This window comes from Haplochromis burtoni, unplaced genomic scaffold, assembly GCF_018398535.1.
Source record: "Haplochromis burtoni strain Fernald_Lab_line unplaced genomic scaffold, NCSU_Asbu1 Contig_53, whole genome shotgun sequence".
Taxonomy (NCBI): Eukaryota; Metazoa; Chordata; class Actinopteri; order Cichliformes; family Cichlidae; genus Haplochromis; species Haplochromis burtoni.
The window spans coordinates 561,396-582,917 of NW_024582414.1; the positions used below are offsets into that span (position 1 = coordinate 561,396).

At 41.3% G+C, this 21,522-nt stretch overlaps 2 protein-coding genes across 5 annotated transcripts in view; one reads left to right on the plus strand and one right to left on the minus strand.

Annotated features, from left to right (window-relative positions):
- Nucleotides 1-640: 640 nt before the first annotated feature.
- On the plus strand, nucleotides 641-3,373 carry ccn1 (cellular communication network factor 1). The gene is made up of 5 exons (XM_005923914.3): nucleotides 641-932; nucleotides 1,134-1,371; nucleotides 1,709-2,050; nucleotides 2,162-2,367; nucleotides 2,490-3,373. The coding sequence occupies exons 1-5, from the start codon at nucleotides 885-887 to the stop codon at nucleotides 2,790-2,792; spliced, it is 1,137 nt and encodes a 378-aa protein (XP_005923976.1). The 5' UTR covers nucleotides 641-884; the 3' UTR covers nucleotides 2,793-3,373.
- Nucleotides 3,374-14,560: 11,187 nt separating this feature from the next.
- The window catches only part of znhit6 (zinc finger HIT-type containing 6), a 41,402-nt gene continuing 34,440 nt past the window's right edge, over nucleotides 14,561-21,522 (minus strand). The window contains exons 8-9 of one of the 4 annotated variants that reach the window (XM_042220668.1): nucleotides 17,833-17,957; nucleotides 14,561-15,381 (exon numbers count right to left, since the gene is read on the minus strand). In XM_042220668.1, coding sequence (XP_042076602.1) covers nucleotides 15,131-15,381; nucleotides 17,833-17,957 — 376 coding nt within the window. In that variant the 3' untranslated portion in view covers nucleotides 14,561-15,130. The remainder of the gene's footprint in view (nucleotides 15,382-17,832; nucleotides 17,958-21,522) is intronic. The other 3 variants (XM_042220669.1, XM_005923912.3, XM_005923913.3) reach the window with 3 other exon arrangements.

Below are 21,522 nucleotides of genomic sequence, written 5' to 3' on the forward strand. Positions count from 1 at the left end.
TAAGAGAAAAGCTCGTACGGTTATTTTAAACGTGTTCATCGTCTTGTAAAAGTGTATTTAATCAACTGATCTGCGCCTAATTACTGTGTAGGCAAAAGCATGCCTGACACAGTGATCAGCAACAGTCGAACATGTTCAACTGCATAACTGACACTTAAATTGATCCATAATAAAGTTTTGTTCAAACTTCTGATCTGATCTTTAAGTCTTGGGATGCTATTTTGGGGATATTCTGCGACATGGCATTCTTATATGAAGACAAGTGACTCTAAAATTCAACGGCTGACACTCACGCACGCGCGCGCGCGCGCGCGCACACACACACACACACACACACACAAAAGTGACAATAAAGCATCTCAAGTTCACCACTTCAGAAAAAAAACCTCAAATGAAGCTGATGTGATAGACGTGAGGGGCGAGCAGAGGAAGAAAATGAAAGGGGGGATAAACAAGAAGGGAAAAATGTGAGACGGAAAAGTGTGTTCAGATGGGATCCAGGGGGGAAAAATCCATTTGGGAAAGAGAGAGAGAAAAAAAAGAGAAAGGTTTAGACAGGGTGGAGCTTAGGTCTTGGATGGAAAATGCGCCGAGAAACATTCCTGGCATAGTTTGGGAACAGTTCAGCAGGCAGGCCAGCGACGACGTCAGCTTCTCACTATAGTATAAAAGTACGGAGGTGGCCGGACCTCAGCAGACTGCAAGCGCTTCACTGAGAGCTTCTTCTACTCTAAAGGAGCCTCTGACGATAGAGACTACCAGCAAAGACATTAAGAGAGACAAACGGCTAAGAGAGGGAATACTTAAGGACTCCTCCGAAGACAGACTTTTCCTTACACCGAGAGCAGGATTCCTTTTGAACGCGCACAAGAAATTTATCCAAGATGCTGGTGCTTATTGTTGTCGTTGTCTTCCTCGGAAGCTTTAACCTGGTGAGTCTCCCTCTCTCTCACTCTTCACTGAAATATAAAGAGAAACGTTTTGCGGTTTTAATTCCCTACATTTAGTTAGAGAGAGGAGAAGCTGCTCTTTTGAGACTAAGTTTATCTTGTTGTAAGCCATTCTATGTCGCTTGATTTTAAACGTTTCTAAAAGATGGTTTTGTGTTTTTCTTTTCTTTTTTGGTTATACAGGTCCTCTCCTCCTCCTATTCCTCCACCTCCTGCCCCTCCGTGTGTGATTGCCCTCGGGAGATGCCCCAGTGCGCACCCGGCGTGAGTGTCGTCCTGGATGGCTGCGGCTGCTGCAAAGTTTGCGCCAGGCAGCTGAACGAGGACTGTAGTCTGACCGAGCCCTGTGACCACACTAAAGGACTGGAGTGTAACTTTGGGGCCAGTTTTGCTGCTGCTACTACTCGTGGCATCTGCCGAGGTATGTATAAAGATCATCCTGCTCCAGATGTGCATGCCTCATGATTTAGCCTGAAGACTTTTTTTTAATAAGAGGGATTATTATTCAAGAATATGGGAACCTATGTGATTTCAACACTATGGAATGCAGCTAGGAGGAAACTAGTCTGAACCTCAAAGCACAGGCAGCCCACTGTGGAGGGAAAAGACTCCTCACAGGCAGCCTGAAGAATTTCACAGTTTAACTGATCCTTATCTGGCAGCCATGTGATGTCTTCAGCAGACTTCTTTGAGCAAAGCAGGAAAGAATAACATTCCTCTCCCTCTGTTTTTTTCCTTTTTCTCCCTGCTTGCTGCAGCCAAGTCAGAGGGCAGACCATGTGAGTACAACAGCAGGATCTACCAGAATGGAGAGAGCTTCCAGCCCAACTGCAAACACCAGTGCACATGCATTGATGGGGCAGTGGGATGCGTACCGCTATGCCCGCAGGAACTCTCTCTTCCCAACTTGGGCTGTGCCAACCCCAGGCTGGTCAAGGTAGCAGGCCAGTGCTGTGAAGAGTGGGTGTGTGATGACAGCAAGGAGACAGACATCCTAGAGATCTTTGGCAAAGACTCAGTGATGAAGGATTTGGAAGATGATCTCACCAACAGGAATGAGCTCATTTCAATTGTCAAGGGACGGCTGAAGTCCCTACCAGGTAAGAAAGCAGTCTTTAATTCTGAAGGTTTTTCTTCTGGGTTCAAGAGAGATGGTAAAATAAACTGCATTCAAATTCACTAATGTTTTCATTGCTTCTTTTTAATCATAGCATACAGACCACAGCCGGAAGTCCACCACATGTTCGAGAGCCAGAAGTGCATCGTTCAAACCACACCCTGGTCCCAGTGCTCCAAGAGCTGTGGAACTGGCATCTCCACCCGAGTCACCAACAACAACAGTGAATGCAAGCTGGTCAGAGAGTCGAGAATCTGCGAAGTGCGGCCATGCACCCAGTCACCTTACTCCAGTCTGAAGGTAAGCTTGAGCCAGCTAGCTGAACCAATCCAATGGAAGCACGCATGATGCTGAAGGTATGCTACAGCTGGGTCTCGGTGCGCAACTGACAATTGTCGCTCTTGTGCCCATTCTTCTTGCAGAAGGGAAAGAAGTGCAGCAGAACTAAGAGATCGAGCCAGCCGGTGAAGTTCACCTACGCCGGCTGCTCCAGCCTGAAGAAGTACAGACCCAGGTACTGCGGAACCTGCATGGACAGCCGCTGCTGCAGCCCCCACGACACCAGAACCATCCGCGTCAAGTTCCGCTGTGATGACGGCGAGACCTTCTACAAGAACATCATGATGATCGAGTCCTGCAAGTGCACCTACAACTGTCCCCATGCCAACGAAGCCTCCTATCCCTTCTACCGCCTCTCCAACGACATCCACAAGTTCAGAGACTGATTGGTGAGGAGCAGCCAAAACCCCTCAGTGAGAGAAAGAGATCAGCAGCAGCAGCATCATTGGCAGCCAATGGCAGTCTAGATGAAAGCAGGGGTGTAAATAGACCACCAATCAACTACCAGCTTCTTGTTGTAACGAGATTCCCAAGGAATTGTTGGCTTACATCATGAGGACTTAATGAAGTGCACTGTTTGCTGTGACTCAGCATGCCTAATATGAACTGCTTCGTATTAATTGGAGCATTTGAAGTAGCTTCGTTAAGGAGCAAGATGTAATTAATATTTGTACATTAATCTTAGTCGCTGATATCGATTCACTGTGTATATTTTGATCCCGTACACCAGACATGACCCAGACTGTAGACTTGTGTGTGTATATGTAGATATGCACATGCGCAACTTCAATTAGCATTATCATGTTGTATCTTAGGGGGGTTTTTTTTAGAGAAAGAAAAAAAAGACACCAGATGATAAAATGTAAACTCTCGACTTGTTTAACAGGCGCGCGGTTTCATTCCTTCCTGACGTGGGCATTATTGTTCATGTTTTGTGGCAGCTATTGACCTCCCTTCATGAGAAAAACAGAAAGAAAAAAAGACAAAGCGAAAGGAAAGGATGAATGAATGTTTTTTTTTATTATTATTGTTATTAATATTATTTATCAAAATAAAATAATGTAGCTACTTTATTTGGATATTATGTGTCATACTGGAATAAATGGTAAAATGATTTAATTTTATATGCTACAATAAAACTGATTTATTTATATGAAACACGACGAGCCCAGAGTCGAGTCTGTTCAGACTGCACTGCGGGACGGGACAAACAAACGGCGCACCGGGGATATTTAAGCCCTCTGTTATATCATTCAATAGAGCCAACAGATTCTCAGACAGACACCGAGCGGCTCGTTCTGCTCTTATATAACACAACCTTGGAGGCTCGCTCTCCTGACTTTTTGTGCTTTTGGAATGCCATTCTGCAGCGAGCTAGTTTGCTTTCATTTGATCTGGCTAAGCCACACACTTGACCGATTCTGAGAAGAGGAAAAAAAAAAGATTAAGTTCATGAGTAGCAATGAGTATGGGAGTATGCCAAGAATCTTAAGTGCTGCGCTGAATGGGCTGGGATTAGACACCATGCAACAAGGACAATGGAATTATTGTATATCATGAATACATTCCCAGTTACCCTTTTCTTTTTATTTCATTCTTGTTTTCTTTTTTTCACACAGCATTACCAAATTGACTACTCTTTAGCAGCTGCCTTTAAAAAGTGAATTAGATGCATTGGCCCCTGCTGGCTCTTAAATTGCAGGGGTCTGCTAAACAGTTGTAAACAGTCAAACAGAGCAGGGAGGACTTAACTCTCCCTTCCAGGTTTTGGTTTAAGAGGCATGAATACTGCTATGAGACAGAAACAAGCAAAGAGCAGGAAACAGGGGTAACACAGTTGGTATTAGAAACTGTGGTTTTCAAGGGCACTAAAACAGTGTTTTGCTACCATCACATTAACGCTTCTCGACTCATATTCTTCTGTTTTATTCTTTAATAGACTCATTCTGTATGATTTAAGCCTCCGATTTAAGTTTTATAACCTTAAGGTTCATGAAATCCATAAAAGTATGAAATGTATGATTGAAGAATAACAACCTGAAAAAAAGAAAAAAAACTTGTGCTAGTTCTCACAGGATCTGACGTTTGCACAATGGTAGCCATTTAGAAGCATCGCGCTGAGGAGAACGACAGGGAAGGGTTTTCTTCTTCTTCTTCTTCTTCTTCTTCTTCTTCTTTTTCATCCAGGTAGAGGGAGCGGCTCAGGAATGCAGCAGTGGCTCAGAAAGCAGACATCCTGATGGGTGGCAGATGTTGGAAAATATTTCAGTGCAACATGTTCACTTCAGCTGAGGAAATTTTCCAAATATACACGAACCCTCCCGAGTTCTCGTTTGTGTCCACAGAAGGCATTTTTATCTCCTGGCAAGTAGGGAAAAAAACCTGTCTAATCTCACACAATGTGCCACTTCCGCATAACGTTCCCACATAGCTCCTGGAAATAAATCTCAATCGAGTGTATTTAATGAGAGGCCGAGCAGGACACGCCACACACCGCACAGGATGTGCTCACTGAAGTGTTACACATGAAAGGCTTCTGAGGTCTACCTAATCACAAAGATGTGTGACCAAAGGGTCTAAACACTTTCAGGGTGCTGTGTTTTTCTTTTTTCTCACTCTTTCCCTTTCTGCTCCTTCCAAAAAAAGAAAATTTCCCTCCCTGTCTTTCATGGCTGGGACGCTGCAATGCAATCAGACTCATTTGTTTTGATAACCGAATGCAGCACACTTGGTTATGTAATGGCATCTGTACGTTATGTGAGCAGCGCTTTTGGTCAATGTAGAGACTTACAATTCCTCAGCCTTTACTATGTCAAAAAAGAATTCCATTTCCAAAAAGAGGGGAGTATGGGTGAAATAACTGTGGTCTTCGAGCAAACACAGCACAAACCTGTAAAATCTATCGCTCTCTCTCACACAGGCGCCCCTGCAATTAAATTGCTCGGTGACTACCTCACTCCCTAAACCAAAAAATAAAGTGTTTATATGACAAAGACATTAGCATTAAAGCCTCATCAAGCAACTACGTAATGCAGTGCAACCAGAAGCTAACAGGGCTGAGAGTGGCCATTACAACCCGCTGGATGCTGCTGAGAGCTGATGTCAACTCTTTTACAGCCCTTTGCCCCCTCCATCTACAACCTCAGGTTAATGCTCACTGTTGTAAGCAACCCAGGAGCAAGGAGAAAGAAGGGTTGCATACAGATACTTGTTTCATAACCTACCATCTGCTGGACAAAGGAGGAAGCAGCATGCTGTGTGTGATTTCTGTCTAGACTCACACACCTGTTAAGACCTGCACGTTTTAAAGAGTTGTTGCTGTGAAATGTGTGTCTGAAAACTGGCTCAACATCATAGGTATCATTGTAGCGCTGCTATTTTGCATAATACTCTCATGGTAAAAAGAATGATGTAAAAGGCACCCTTTTTTCCCCAGATCCTGACAGGGTGTGGGACCCTTTCACACAATGCAACAGCGGCAGTAAATATCTCCTGACACACCCACCAGATACCCTCTGGCAATTACATAAGAATAAATGATGAGTGGGCTTAAGGGAAAATCCGAGTCAGTTCCCTCCCAGGCTGTTGGATTGTTTGGGATGTCCCAGAGGGACGCTGGCTACTACCGTGATTATTAGCTCTAACAAGCTGCACATTGATGGGAGAGGCAGAGCTTAATTGTTGGGCGTCTCGAGTCTCAGACTAATGGATTTCTGCAATGAATCATCTCCAACTCTGTTAGCTGAGCTAACACTGGCATTTACTCCTCTTTCTATCGTTCGACATGGGCAGGCTAATGAGGTCACACAGTCAGGAGCTGTTTGTCTCCCAACACTGCAAGTTTGACATTAAGGATAAATAGGCTGATGGTACTGAAAGCCCCTCTTATTGGCAGAAACATTCTTTTGTTGATTTTTCAAGAGGGTTTGCCTTTTGCTGCGGTGCCATTGTAAGAAAAAAAAGAAAGAGAAGAATGTGAAAAGTGACTCAGAAAAAAGTCGGCACATTGTTGTTGGGTGTTGATCTTGGGCTAGCAGGTGAAATGAAGAGACTACAGATGGAATGTGTGGCTTCATGGTATGGGGGATTCACAAGCTAGTGTCCTCGCCACCCTTATCCACTTCAGGGTGGCGAGGGACTAGGGGCCATAGGGCAAGAGGTTAGTACACACTGGACCAAACACCAGTCTGTCAGAAGGCTAACAGAGAGACAGACAACCAATCACACTCATGTATGGACAATTTAGAATCACTAGTTAACCTAACCCCACTAACTGCGTGTATTCTGTGCAAGGAAGCTGGAGTACCTGAAAACATCCCACACAGACACAGGGACAACGTGCAAACCCCACACAGATCAGGTGGTGGATTTGAACCCAGGACGTTCTTGCTTTGTGGCAACAGTCCAAACTGCTGTCCACCAGATTCATGGGAGTGTTGCGTCACTCCCAGCTGTAAAATTTGAGCTAAATCAAACGTGGATGCAATGTGCAGCAAAGAAGAAAAGTAAATGAATCACATTTCATGTTTTACATGTTTTAGAGGTATTTGGTAGATGACTAAATCTCACTAGATTTTGGGATTCTCAAAAGACTATGGTGCCATCATCATCTGTCACATGATTCCTTGTGTTTCTTCTCACTGAAAACACTGGTTACACATGCTGAGGCTCATGCATTTGGGACCCGGTGGTTCTTAGCACAGACGAGTCAAGATACATGATTTGGTTATATGAAATTGTGTTGAGCAATCTTTTGGCTGTTCCCTTTGGGGGTCACCAGAGCAGATCATCTGCATCCATCTCATTCTGTTCTCTCACACCAACCATCTACACGTCATCCGCACAACAGTGGTTGTAGTCGGTAAGTACGGTTAAACCTACATAGTTTTTTGATGTTCATTATCACCTGTAAATCATTATTACATGCTATTCAATGCACCACCTAATTCCTGGGATTATAGTTTAATAAATCTTTTAATAGAAAGTCGTGGAAATGGAAAATATGACAAGTTATCTAATAATCTTCTGAGAAAAATGATTTTGGGAGACACCTCAAGTCCTTAAAACTTTGTGAAGTGCTCCATCTGTTTAATCTTTAAAAATAGTCAGTCTCTCAGCTGGACGACCAAATATCTTTAGACCACATTGCAGATCGTCATACCAGCTGCAGGCATTTAAACAGAACAATTTCTCAAACAGAAACTGATTAGTGCAGAAAGTTCTTAAAAAAATAGAAATATATTGGACACTATTTCCCAAAAGCAGATGCTATAGACTTTAATGATCCATGCAGATATGCTCCTAATAGACATTAAAAACTTCAATGTGTGAAATATAAGTTCAGAGAAAATCAAGATAATTGAAATCTGCTCCACAATATCTAATGCAATAAAATAAAAATTCTTCTCGGTTAGCATTTAAAAGTGTGCTTTGAACTCTCGAGCAGCGTTGGGCTGCAGGGTTTGCTGATGTTGCTGTGGAACACTAAGTGACAAGGCTTAATGCATTTTCCAAGTCTTTTGTTTCCCCCATGCTGGGTAATTGCAGCTCAGTTTCCACCATTGTGAAGGGATAAGGGCTTGAAAGTCTTCAGTCATTATATTGCCACCTACTTTTGCCTGTAAAACCATTTCTGATGTTTTTTCTGCATCTTTTGATCTCTGGAACTGACCACAGCTGTAGCATGGAAAAGTAGCTAATGAATGGTAGCAGTGACTTTAGGCTTCGTGGGCTAAAAAGTTCCTGCGTTTCTCTGCTTTTCACAATTGGTAACTGGGTCAACACACAAAAATATTTAAAAAAAGAGACACGTATACGCTTACTAAATGCTGTCTTACAACTAGCGCTCTTAATGCCAGCTCTTTCAGATAGAAAATACAGACTTCGAGTAGATTCGAAAAACTCCCATTTGAAAGCTTACAATCCCATTTCATATTGCAGGCAAGGTGGGACTTTTAATGACATCCACAGGAACTCTTTCCAACAGAACTCTTTAAACATTCTAACTACCTTGGCTTCTTTACATGCACAGGAGCAAGAGTCTCGCTGAGCTTCATCCTGCTGCGAGAACTCTATATACTCCCACTGAATTCATGACTATAAATGAGGTCTGAAATCTCGATAGGTATTATTAAAATGCCCGCATCACTCCAAATGCCAGTGCTGCACCAGTCTCCATCTTGCCTTTGATGGCTTTTAAAAACTTGAATTCCTTCACATGGAGCAGCATCTCCAACTTAACCACAACAGCCACGACAGCCAAAAGAAGGTTTAAACATGCTTGATCAGTAAAGTCAGTCAGCTGCCAACAATCACTTCGTAATTTAGTCTATGACCAGCACAAGTCTTTCAGCAGAGCTTTAGAGTGCCTAAGCAGAGATCTCTTCAAGACTAGCACTCCAATACAAGGTAATCACATAAACTCACCAGCAGCTGCATTAGGTTTAACTGTTTAATTGCTCATTTATGCAAATATCAGCCAATCAAAAGGCATCAAATCAGTGCATTTACACCGGTAGACATACTCAAGATAGCCTGAAGAAATTCAAATCGAGCATGAGAACAGGGAAGAAAGTTTATTTAAATGACTTTGAACGTGGCATGGATGTTGGTGTGCTGGTCTGAGCATTTCAGAACTGCTCATTTCCTGGGATTTTGCCACAGAATCATCTCTAGGGTATATAGAGAAGAGGCAACAGCAATTCAAAATACCACTCATTACATACAAGGTATGCAGAAGAGCATCTCTGTTGAACCTTGAAGCAGATGGGCTACGGCAGCAGAAGACCACACTGGCTGCCATTCCTGTCAGCTAAGAAAAGGAAAGGCGCCTGCTGAAAGGCTTTCAGCAGAACAATGCATCCTGTCTTTTTCATCATCACTGTGTCCCATCACATTAAATCAGTGGGCTCATTACAGCCACAAGCCATTTTGCATGTGATTAAATATAGTCTCAAAAATGGTTTTAATATACATTTGCATTATTATTTCAAGAAGATGTAAATCTGCAAGGCTACATCCCACCAAATGCAGGACTAATGGTTATTTTCCTGTCCACATGCCCAGTCTCCTTGAAAGAAGACTAAAGTCCTAATTGCTTCTGTTGGTTAGGTGGGCACATTGAATGCTCATGTCTCTGCAAATAGGTTAATGTATTGTAAAGTGTAAAGCACTTTGGATCTGTATAAACACAGTCCTTTTCATATTCTCTCTGCAATGAACAGGTTTACAGCTGGGAAATAAGAGTTCTGTGGAAATGGAAAACTCACAATGCGTGTGCACAGTACCTACACTGACGTGTAACAGAAAGTACAATCAGAAAGAAACTCAGGATGATTTCACCACGATAACCCAGAACTGATACCAAAAGGATAATAGACATCAAGCATGCTCTGTTAGTTCAGACTGTCAGGTTGACATAAAACAGACAAAGGGAACAAGTGAATCACCTCCTGCATACAACTGGGAATGTCTGTGGAGCGAGTCCAGAGACAAGATTTCTGCCTTATTTTTATTTTTTATTCATATTGATGTGAACAGTGTTTCATTGTAATGGAGAGACACAGAATACCAATAAAATATTTAGAAAATAACCCTGTTACATAGAAGTTATACATTGATTTGCATTTGTCTTTTGGTGAAATAAGTATTTTATCCCCAAACAAAATATGACTTAGTAGTTGGTGGAGAAAACCTTGTTGGCACGCGCAGCGAGATGTTTCTTGTATCTGACCACCAGGTTTGCACACATTTCAGGAGGGATGTTTGGGCCACTCCTCTTTACAGAAACTCTCTGAATACTTTAGGTTTTTTGACTGCTTTTAGCAACTCGAAGCTTTAGCTCCCTCCACAGATTCATGGGACTGAGGTCTTGAGACTGGCTAAACTACTCTATGACCTTAATGTGCTTCTTCTGTAGACACTCTTTTTTTCTTTGGCGAGATGTTTTGGGTCATTGTCATGCTCAAAGACGGAGCCACAACTCATCTTCAGTGTTCTGCCTAAGTAACATTGAAGGGAAGGAGGTTTTTGTTCAAAATTTTATGGTACATTGTCCCTTCCATTGGCCCGTGAATGTGCGAAAGTCATCCAGTGTCCATATTAGACTATGGGTCTTTGGGTCACGGCGACCTTGTAGTTGTTGCAAGATATTAGTCCATCAGTCCGTGTAGTTTTGGGCTGATCTACCACTTTTCTCATGATCATCCTCACCCCTTGAGGTAAGATCTCGCATGGAGCTCCAGACCGAGGACGACTGATGGTAATTTTACATTTCTTCCAATTCTCTGTAACCGCAGCAGTCATCAACTTCTCATCAAGCTTCCTGCTGATGGACTTGTAGCCCTTTCCAGCCTTATGTCGGCCTATAATCTTTCCCCTGACATCCTTTGACAGCGCTTTGGTTTTGCCCATGTTCGTGAAGAAGTTGGAATGGAAAAAACTGATTCTGTGGACAGGTGTTTTTTATATATGTTATATGAGTGTCTCAATAGATAACAAGTATCTGTGATTCCCAAAAGGTGGATTCTGTTCATCTGAACACAGAATCCTCCTTTTTAAAGAGAGCAAACTTACAAATTCTGCAGGGGGTAAATAATTATTTCCCCACTGTCTTCAGTATTTGTGTCTGTTCAGAGGATGCGAGCTTATGTTGGTAAATGCTAAATTTCAGCTTGTTTGGTTGTTTAACTATTAGTGACGTGGCTCTCATATCTTGTCTCCAGTTGCAGGAAGGTTTAGTCTAACATGACAGTATGACAAGAACTATGAATTAATTAGGTGTGGAGTTATGCTATCCTTTTGCTCATGCTACATAAAATGTTACTAGGAGTCACTCTTTCAGAACTCTCTCAATGGGAGCCTTCAGGCACAGTGTATCCTTGAAAGTGGCTTAATATGGCTCTGTGCAAAATTACACTAAAGTACTCGCACATAATTCCATCTTACAACATCTCTACATGCTGAAAAGGTACCGTCTGTTGACCAGAGAAAACTTGTAGTATTGCAAAATAAGTGTCTTCAGATTTCCCATTAGCTCTATGAGCTTGATAAAGAACAGACCACAGTAAATTATTACTGTAGGATGATCCAAAATGTCACATAATATATTTGGGGAAAGCAAATGGCCTCGATTAGTTGTACTTCTGTTCACTTGGAACACAAATAAGCTTAAAAGATTTAATTTAAAAATGTGAAGTACGCTTGCAAAACGTAACTCTTAGGATGCACAATGTGCCATGCAAAGATGTGTGACATCTGGCTCTTGAAGCATGACTTTATGCTTCAGTACCTGCCTTAGGTCACCACAGCAGAGCCATATCCCCAGAGCTGGTCTTGTTAAAAGAAAAACAGCTCTGCACGCAGTACAAGTGAGCCTTACCCATCAAATTAAGAAAAAATTAAGTGGGAACCGACTTCAGAAATTTCAAAGGCAATTTAGATAATATAGAGGCATTATTTCCAGTGCCTGTGCTATCCGCAGACTAAAAACAGCCTCAATTTCATTTTAACAGCAAGCAGCAACAAAGGCACAACTTTTGTGTGGTCACATTGAGTAACTTTATTGGGACAGGAAAATTAAGAGAACTGCTAAAATAAAATAGATGGTAATTCAGCACAAGAAGAGCCATGAGAAAAAACAAGAAACAGATGAGCCAGGAGCAGCCACTCTTTAGTACTGTACTGTAGCGGTAGTCTTTGGTACTGCTCAGACAACAGATCTTGAACAATTTCTAAATATTAGATTGTATACTGTACAGAGTAGGGAAGAAGCTACAATGCAGCAACAGTGTACGGGGTATGAAGTGATCTAATAAAGCACCACTATTTTTTGGTTGAAGGACAGAACACCCCTACTGGTTGTGTAGGCTTTGTGCGCCAGTCAGTATAAAACACAATTAACGAATCATATCTTGTCTATTAAACTCAGGCAACTGGTGGGAAAAAAAGACAATCCGACTGTTTCCGATACACGTAGGCAGATTTTTTTAAAAATTTTTAGACAGAGCCAAGAGAGCTGTTAAAAACAGTTTTTTTAGAAAGCATTTTCAGATCTGCAGCAGTAAAATTAAAAGCTGTAAGCCAAAATATTGAACAATGCTTTGGGCTGATAATGTTTACATGGAAAAGTGTTTCTAGATTTATCTGGATATGAGCGTGTGGTTCAAAACGTATGCCCAAATTTGAACACAGATGCTAAAGTTGCACTACTCATTTGAAGCGTTAAGGCACAATCACTTGTGAGATCACCGCCCTTAACTGCAAAAGGGTGGAAAATGCGTCATCACAAGGCAGACATCAAAGGGTAGCCGTCCATCAGGGTTAACATCCAAAAAAAGGTTAGCAAGGGGTCATAAAAATACATCCATAAACATGGGCCCCACCAATGGGCTGCACGGTTAGTTATTACTGGCACGCTGTTGTGTGGCAATAAACTAACATTAGGTAAGAATACAGAACATGGAGGCACCATATACGTAAGTACATTTACACAGGGAGACACCCTGAGGTGTCAGGAAAAACAAGCATGTCAACATGAATTTTTATTAGTTGATGGAAAAACGAGACTAATGATCTTAGTGAAGCTTGACAGAAAGGAGAGCTGTTGAACTTTAAAGGTGACTGAGGAACAATTTTCTGGTTTCCAGAAGTTTTCACTTAAATGAACAGAGGGAGACACTGCTCAACGAGAGTGAAACGGGCATGAGTTCTTTTCTGCATTTTTTGGTTATTGTTAGTTTAGCTATTAATTAGCTTTGGAGTTTACGATTATATCACATGATCTCTACAAGCACAGTTTCTTTTGTTCAGTAGTTGCGGTCCTTTCATGAGTCGTGTTTTGACTGTATCCGAAACGTGACCAAGTGTTGCTAGACACCGGGCTTGATACTCACCTTAAAGAAAAGTTGAGTCACCCCCTATTTCTTTACGTTTTGCTAGGAAAATGGAAGGTGGGTGCACCAAATTATTGAAACATGTGCAAACATGCATGGAAATAAAGTACATAAGGCAACAACAGAGTTTGTACAATTCTACAATTCTAATAATTGTAAAAGTCAATAGTTTGTATGACCACGTTTATTCTTAAAGACAGCCTTAACTCTTTATCAGCTTGTCATTTTTTTAAGCAGTCTTCGGGAATAGTTGTCCAGGCTTCTTGAACGATATTCAAAGCTCCTCTTTGGATGTTGATTTTGTTCCATTTCCTATCAAGACGATTCCACACAGCTTCCCTGATGTTGGGTCCAGGCAGTGGGAGGCCTGTCCATGACTGATGGCATTTTATTGTATTTGTGATGCGAAGGAAAACTTTTTCTGGACTTGCAGTGTGTTTGTCTTGCTGAAAAATTAAGCTACTGCCAAACAGACTTTTTTCAGATGGACCTCCTTTTTTTCCCCTTTTCGTTTCGTAAGGACTTTCACATACTGCTACTCTAGTTTTTTTTTTTTTTTTTTTACATCCCCCACTTCTCCAGTTTCCTAAATTTCTGAACGAGAGCATATAAAATTGGTTCTTTGTGATGTTATCGGTTATGTGGAGACAACATTGGAGAATCCCTTGAGATTTTGGACAAAGTCAGCATTAAGTGGCTCTCTGAGGATAAGATACAAGGACTAGACTGAAAATTAGTGAAAAAGCCCATAAAAGCCCAGTGAACTTAATACATTACAAATACATATTCAATACAAGTCATTTCTGGGCTTTTCCTGTTGTCCACCATATGGAAGCAAATTTACATTTTTCCACATATAGAAACTAAATAAATTGCATTGAGCTTTTGTATTTTTGAGTGTCAAGTGCCCCTAGAATTTGAAGATTTAACATTATGCAAATTAATTAATTAATTTTTTTTTTTAAAAATCACAAACCCTCAAACAGCTGTCAAACAGCTACATCAGCAAACACAGTGATGGCCTCAGAGTTTTGTTTACAAGATTTTCTATGTTAATAAAAATATATTTTTATCTTTGCAGTATGAGAATTACACATAAAGGGGAAATAAGTATCATGAAAACCAACATTTCCAAACACTGATTTTATTTGACAAAGCAGAAGTCCAGACAAATATAAAAACTGAATTTAAAAACACACAAATCCTAGTACAGATGATGGTTTTTAAAATAAATTCATTTAATAACAAAACAACATTTTTAACAGAATGTGATGTTATTAACACATTTATTTTACTAACATATATATATATATATATTGCTTTGAAATTAAAGTAATATCAAAATCCTAAATATTATCAGTGATTCACTTATGAAATCAGTCAGTATAAAAATAAAAACTGAAATGATTCTAAGTGCAAATAATAATACATTTCATTAACAGTTATTCTCGCTACTGAAAATGACCTATATACAAATACTGAAAAAGGACTAAAGTAAACTGACAGAAGACTGATGACTTCCTGTGACGTGTGCAGCGTCACAGCCTCAGTATCTGGATACTGTCATTCCAATCCCCCGGCTGTCAGCAGCATTAGCTGACTCATTTTCATCTCCACAGGCAGGGATATGAGAATAGCCATTGGCTCTTTAAGAGCCCCCTCCTTAGTCATGCTGACCTCCACACTTTCTTCAGTAATCCCCTCATCATTCACTGATCCCTGCTGCTGTCACTGTGTTCATTAATAACAACACTGTCCACCACCGACTTCTACTGCACTTCATCTTTAGTCACTTTCGTGTCATTATTGGGATCTTTGGCATCGTCGCAGCTTTAATCACATGGGATATTTTTATCGTCTTCATCACTACTGTCTGTGATCTCTCCCTCCTCTTGCTCCTCATCTCCTCTCTTTGCCTTTTTCTGTGGTGGGGGTTCCATCTCTTGGGCAGTTCTGCTGATGTTGGTTTCTCCTGTTGTGGGAGATCTTTGTGGTGATGGCGAAACTTGGGTCGCAGTTTCCTTTTCTTGGCCAACCTTGTCATTCTTTGCTGCAAAAGGAGCACAAGCTGATGCAGGTTCAGCTGAAACAATATAATCCCATTTTTATAAGGTGACTGCACACAGTTATTTCCTATAGTAAAACTCTAACAGGTTAAAACATGTACATGAGAGTCATGAGAGAAAAAGAGAAGCATTGGGAACAACTTGTGTTATGTTGAAAGCGATATGCAACGGTAACTACACCCTGGCTAAGTTTCGTGAAACTGGTTCAGTGTTGGATTTGCCAAAATGTGGACGCAAGAAAACTGTCACTAATGAAGAAACATCAGTGGCTGTCCTAGCTTCATTCAGCAAGAGCCCACAGCGTAGCACTCGCCGCATGTCACTGGAGAGTGGCATTAGTCGAACATCCCTTCGAGCGGATATTAGCTACTCACAAATGGCACCCTTACAAACTCCAGCTACTGCAGCATCTCAACGAGGATGACCCAGATCGGCGCACAGAATTTGCAGAATGGGCAAAACAAAAATTGGAACAGGACCCTCAGTTCAGCAGAAGATTTTGTTCAGTGATGAGGCAAACTTTTATGTGAATGGTGAAGTTAACAAACAAAACCACCGCTATTGGTCTGACACTAACCCACATTGGATGGATCCCTCCAAGACTGTTGGAACAACAAAAGTGATGGTTTGGTGTGGTATATGGGGTACAACGATAGTGGGTCCATTCTTCATCAATGGAAACCTCAAGGCCACTGGATATTTGAAATTGCTACATGATGATGTGTTTCCCTCTTTATGCACTGAAGCTGGCACGTTCCCTGAGTTTTCCAGCAAGATGGTGCACCACCACATTATGGGTGCCAGGTCCGAGCATTCCTAGATGAACAGTTTCCTGGAAAGTGGATTGGTCGTCGTGGGCCAGCTGAATGGCCCCCAAGGTCTCTCGATCTGACCCCCTTAGACTTTTTATTTTTGAGGTCATCTGAAGGCAATTGTCTATGTGCAGCACCTGAAACTACAGATACTGGATGCCTGTGCTGGCATTTCTCCTGCGGTGTTGCTATCAGTGTGTGAAGAGTGGGAGAAGAGGGTTGCATTGACAATCCAACACAATGGGCAGCACATTGAACACATTTTATAAGTGGTCAGAAACTTGTAAATAACTCATGAAAGAATAAAGTTACGTTGAAACCAAGCACACCATTGTTTTTCTTGTGACATTACCAATAAGTTTGATGTGTCACATGGCCCTCTTCCTATTGAAAAAACAAAAGTTGTATCCAAGATGGCCGACTTCTAAATGGCCACCATGGTCACCACCCATCTTGAGGAGTTTGCCCCCTCACATATACTAATGTGCCACAAACAGGACTTTAATATCACCAACCATTCCCATTTTATTACGGTGTATCCATATAAATGGCCCACCCTGTAGACTGACCCAAGAGTGTGTATGCAACATTTCCAGTGAATGACGAGTGAGCTCTGCGCGACAGAAACCCAAAGATAACTGACTTTAACCTTTTGGCTATGTTGGGGCTGCAGACAGTACTTTCTAAGACTTCTGTCATATTTCAGGTCTGTTTAAAGAACAAAATATAGAATTCAATTTAAACTGTCTGGCTGCACGGTGCATGCTTGGAGCCTGCCAGACCCCCAACATTACTTCAGCAGATACAGTCGCTGCCACGCTGTCCAATTGCTTGTTATCATTTCCCGTCTAGCTTCACAGTCCATGGCATGTGTAATCATCAGTGTGTTTCTACAGCTAACCTTATAGGAAAACAGCGTGGTACCGAGGCCTTATCACTAAAAACACACACACGCACACACTCAGACTAAAAATGATCTCATTCGCCATTCGGCTAGTCTGGCTCTGACAGTAACTGTGATACTGTGTTTGTGTGGTCTTTTGTGATCATACCGAAAGTACTGCGATAACCACAGCTGGATCGAACTATGCACATCTCACAGGAACCAAACGGATGAGCGTGCTTTTCGTGACACGCTGTCCTGTTTTGACGCGACTGATGGTTCTCGACACTGAAAACCCAGCAGTAGTGGAAAGTGACGCAGAGGTGAGAAGAAGCACGGACTCATCTCCTGTTTTCTCGTCTATTCTCACTTCACAGCTTATGAGGTCAATCTTCAGCAATAAGCCATGTTTGATCCTCTTTCTGGCCACAATTGCAGTTGAGGTTAAGGTGGTGTAAGTGATGTTGAACAGAGCACGCTCATTTCCTTTTGGGTAGCATGTTGCCATAGTGAAAAATAAGGGAACAAAGTCTTAAAGCCTCAGCTGGAGAAACCAGGACATGATACAATGCTGCTGGAATCGGGGGAGTGGAGAGAGATTGGCGTTTGGGGGCTACATAGTATTTGAACTCATTATATATTCATCCTGTTGTTTAGTTACTGAAAGCTGTTTGGAAATCAGCAGAAAAGCATGCATGCAGGGGAAAATAACAGAAAGTTAGATGAGATGAGAAAAAGGGCTGAGATTAGGGTGGGTGTGTTTGTTTTTTTACCTGGTCCTTTCAGTGGATAGTCCTTCCAGTGATCTTTGAGTACAACATGCAGCACAGGATATTCAATCAGTGTTTTGTAGCTCAGGTTATCCCTCAGGCTCTTCTCAATGTCCAACTCATGATACCTATTTTAAATCAAATGAAAGCACAAAAGAGACCAAATGAGTGTTTATAACAAAGAGATGTCATGCAAAAATAAAGTCACATCACTACTGTTGGACCTCCTAAACCGGCAACTGCAGCTCTTTATTTCTCTTGTCGCCCGAGGCACAGTGACTGCTGACGCTCATTAAAGGATTGATAGAGATTTGAGTCATGGCTTGGCAGAAAAACGAGATCCTGCTCAGTGCCTGTCTCGTGGAATGGAAACTGACTTTAGTTGAGAGTCGACGACATCTCTCAAGCACAGCTTTCTTACTGCTCCTTTAACTATTTGCACTTCATGACATCAGCCTAGCTTTGTCTTAAAGTAGACCTGTGGCACATTAGAGATTGTCATAAATCACCGATCTGAATAGTTGACTGGATTCTTGGAGACATGAGCTAGCAACACAGAGCCAGCTTAGGTTGCTGTCACCAAAACACAAGACATCACATGTGTACTATCGAACCGTAACTGACTTAAGCCATTGTTTGTTTTGGAAAAATCACATGAAAATTAGATCCACCCAGGTATCCACCCACTACGCGCACCGATCAAAACACTCTGCTATAATGTGACGTTTACAGGTCATTAATGGAGATTATTATTACTACTACTACTACACATTATTTTACATATTAACAGCCACAGCACATTTTTTCCTGAAGTAAAACAAAGTGACGTTTCAGATCAAAAGGAGAATCCAGTGTGAAAAGCCACAATGTGCAAGAAAGTAGCATACTTACAATGACTGCATCCACTTTGATGTGCACGCCAAATATCTACTGTTTCCATGTCATTCATTTTTATGTGTTACTGATAAAGAGATTACTCTTAACGGATGTTTTTTACTTTTTTTCTCGGGGGGGGGGGGCTAAATTAAAACATACATGTTGGTAAACAACCATTTAAGAGGGGTAGCTGGCAAACAGAGAGAGTGGCTCCCTGCAGTGTTAAATCCTGGATATTTTTGAAGATCAAGACCGGGTGGCTCAGCCAAGAGCGTGCACACATCTGGTCTCTATATAATGTTCTTGTGAATGAACAGAGGACACACTGATGTTCTCTCCAGGGAGGTTCCCATTGTTTTCCTTCTGCTGCCGAGTCCCATCAGCAAAGAGACAGCCGTGTAAAATGGGAAGGACATAGAGAAACTGCAAATATGACCACTGAATACATACACCAATCAGCCACAACATTAAAACCAACAACAGATGAGTCAAGCAACACTGACCACTCCGTCACACTGCTAATCTCTAGCTGGAACCCTTCGGGCCTGGTATTCATGTGGATTTGAACTCTGGGAAACACACCGAACACCCAAAAGTTGTTGCCTTACCTGGCAGAACAACACAACAAAATAAACTGGAGAAAGTCTTTAGGAACATGACAAAGAGCTCGAGGCATTGCAAGATCACGCGCAAGATTGAGCTGTTTTGGGGATGGACGGCCATCGCAATATGAAACTGGAGGTTTTAAATGGGAACGATCTCTGTACTGTGATGTTGAAAACTATTAGATTAAGATATAAATCTATTGCAAACATACAATTACACAAGTCCAGTTGCACAAGCGTTCTACAGAATAACACTGCTGTTAATTGTTAAGACAATCTTATTGTTTGAACTGATATTGACTCACAGGGTGCGGCTGGCTGAAGAAGGTTTCCGGGATTCCTCCAAAAATTTTTGACCTCAGTTATTTTTCCTCACGCAATGACAATGTCCCCTTTCATTTTTGTTAACTGCTAAAAAGTAGGCACTCAGAAAAGAAAATGTGAATGCAAGTAAAAGTTGCAGCTGTTCCACCACATTGCTGATTTGACCTAAAAATAACCTATGGAAATGGTATAAAATACAGAAGGCGTCATCAGATCAGACATGGAAACCAAACTATGTTGAAATCACACAACAGATCAGCACAAGCCGAACTCCATCAACTCCACCTCTGATGATAAATCTCTTATCTTAGAGATGAATGATTTTTTTTCCCCCCAATGGTTTCCCGGAAATACACTGCTAAAAAAATAGCTCAAAAATAGCACTCAGTAAAAAAAAAATACAGCAAGTACGTTGTATATTTTTAAGACACCTGGTCTCCATATTCCACTTTAAGTGCTCTACAATTTAAACAAAGCATTGAATTGACATCATTTAAACATAGACACAAAAATAAGCCTAGAAGTCAGTCACTTTCCAAAATTCAGAAGCACTACACGTTGCCAACAGCTCCACATTTTCTCCTGCACCAAAGGACTCAGCGTGCAGCACCTGTCCTTCCCGTCCTACTTCGGTTCACCTCATCATCATATTTTGTGTCACAATTTAATTGTTTAATTGTTTGTGTTTAACAAGGTTTGTGGCCTTGCCACATTTGTCACACACCTGTTTGTGACTCTGCCTATGATCCTCAACTGAGTGAGTGCGCCCACTGATGCATTTATACAGCCATATTTTGTATATCACTATGACAGGCGGAAGAAGTAGTTCCTAACAATCATTCAGACAATTTCAATAATATAGTTACTTTCCATTGTGTTCCTGTTAATCATGAACTACAAGTTTACCTGAAATCACTAAAATATCGATATTTCAATATGACATTTGATTCTAGAACATACATTTCTGGCACTGCAAGAATCGATATTTCAGTAGCAATTTGCACAACACTACTACCTGCATATTCTCACAACATGAGATAGGGAAGTATTGTGCACCAGGAAGAACCCAGGACCCACCGCACCAGCACAGGGTCTGAAAATGGGTCCAAGGATTTCAAGGACAAAAGAGTGGAGACGAGTCCTGTGGTGGGAGACAGCAAATCTTCTGGCAAAGGCACATGTTAATGTGCCATCCTGGAGGATTTGGACTACCTGTACAACCTCTGTAGGGCCTTGCCTCATGCTAACAATAGTGACATTGACTTTAGCCAAATGCAAAACTAGTGGGGTTAAAAAAAAAAAAAAAAAAAAAAAGAGAAAGAAGTGAAAAAAAATGTTAGTGACCTCCATCTGTAAAACTAAGATGTGCAAATCAGGCTCTTTCTTTTTGGGCTATAACACCAAAACACAATTTTAAAAAGCTGTTTTAATGGCTTTTTTTGTAATGTTGCTTTGGCATAAAAAAAGACAAACATAATTCATATTTTGCCTACACATTCACATTCATAATTAGATTGTATTTTGAGAGTAAGTCTTTGTCAGAACTGCATAAAGTCTTATGGCTGTTAACTCTGACTAATAGCTCTACCTTGATGTCCACATTCAGTACAGGTCAGCCAGTGTCCTAGGCAACCATCCCTGTCCACACTTCATACACTTAATTGCACCTTTATTCCTTAATTTCAGGGTGTAACTCCTCTTAAGCCAGGTTTGGAAAAGTTTGCACTACAGAGGTTCAGTTTAAAAAGTAACACAAAACTGTTTCAGTGCAGACCTTCAAGCACCATGTGTCTGCCCATGTTCTCCCAAACAAAAATTACAGCAAATTTTACCAAAAGTGACAACTGAAGATAGTCAAACAGTGCTTTTTAACAAACACTATTTCACA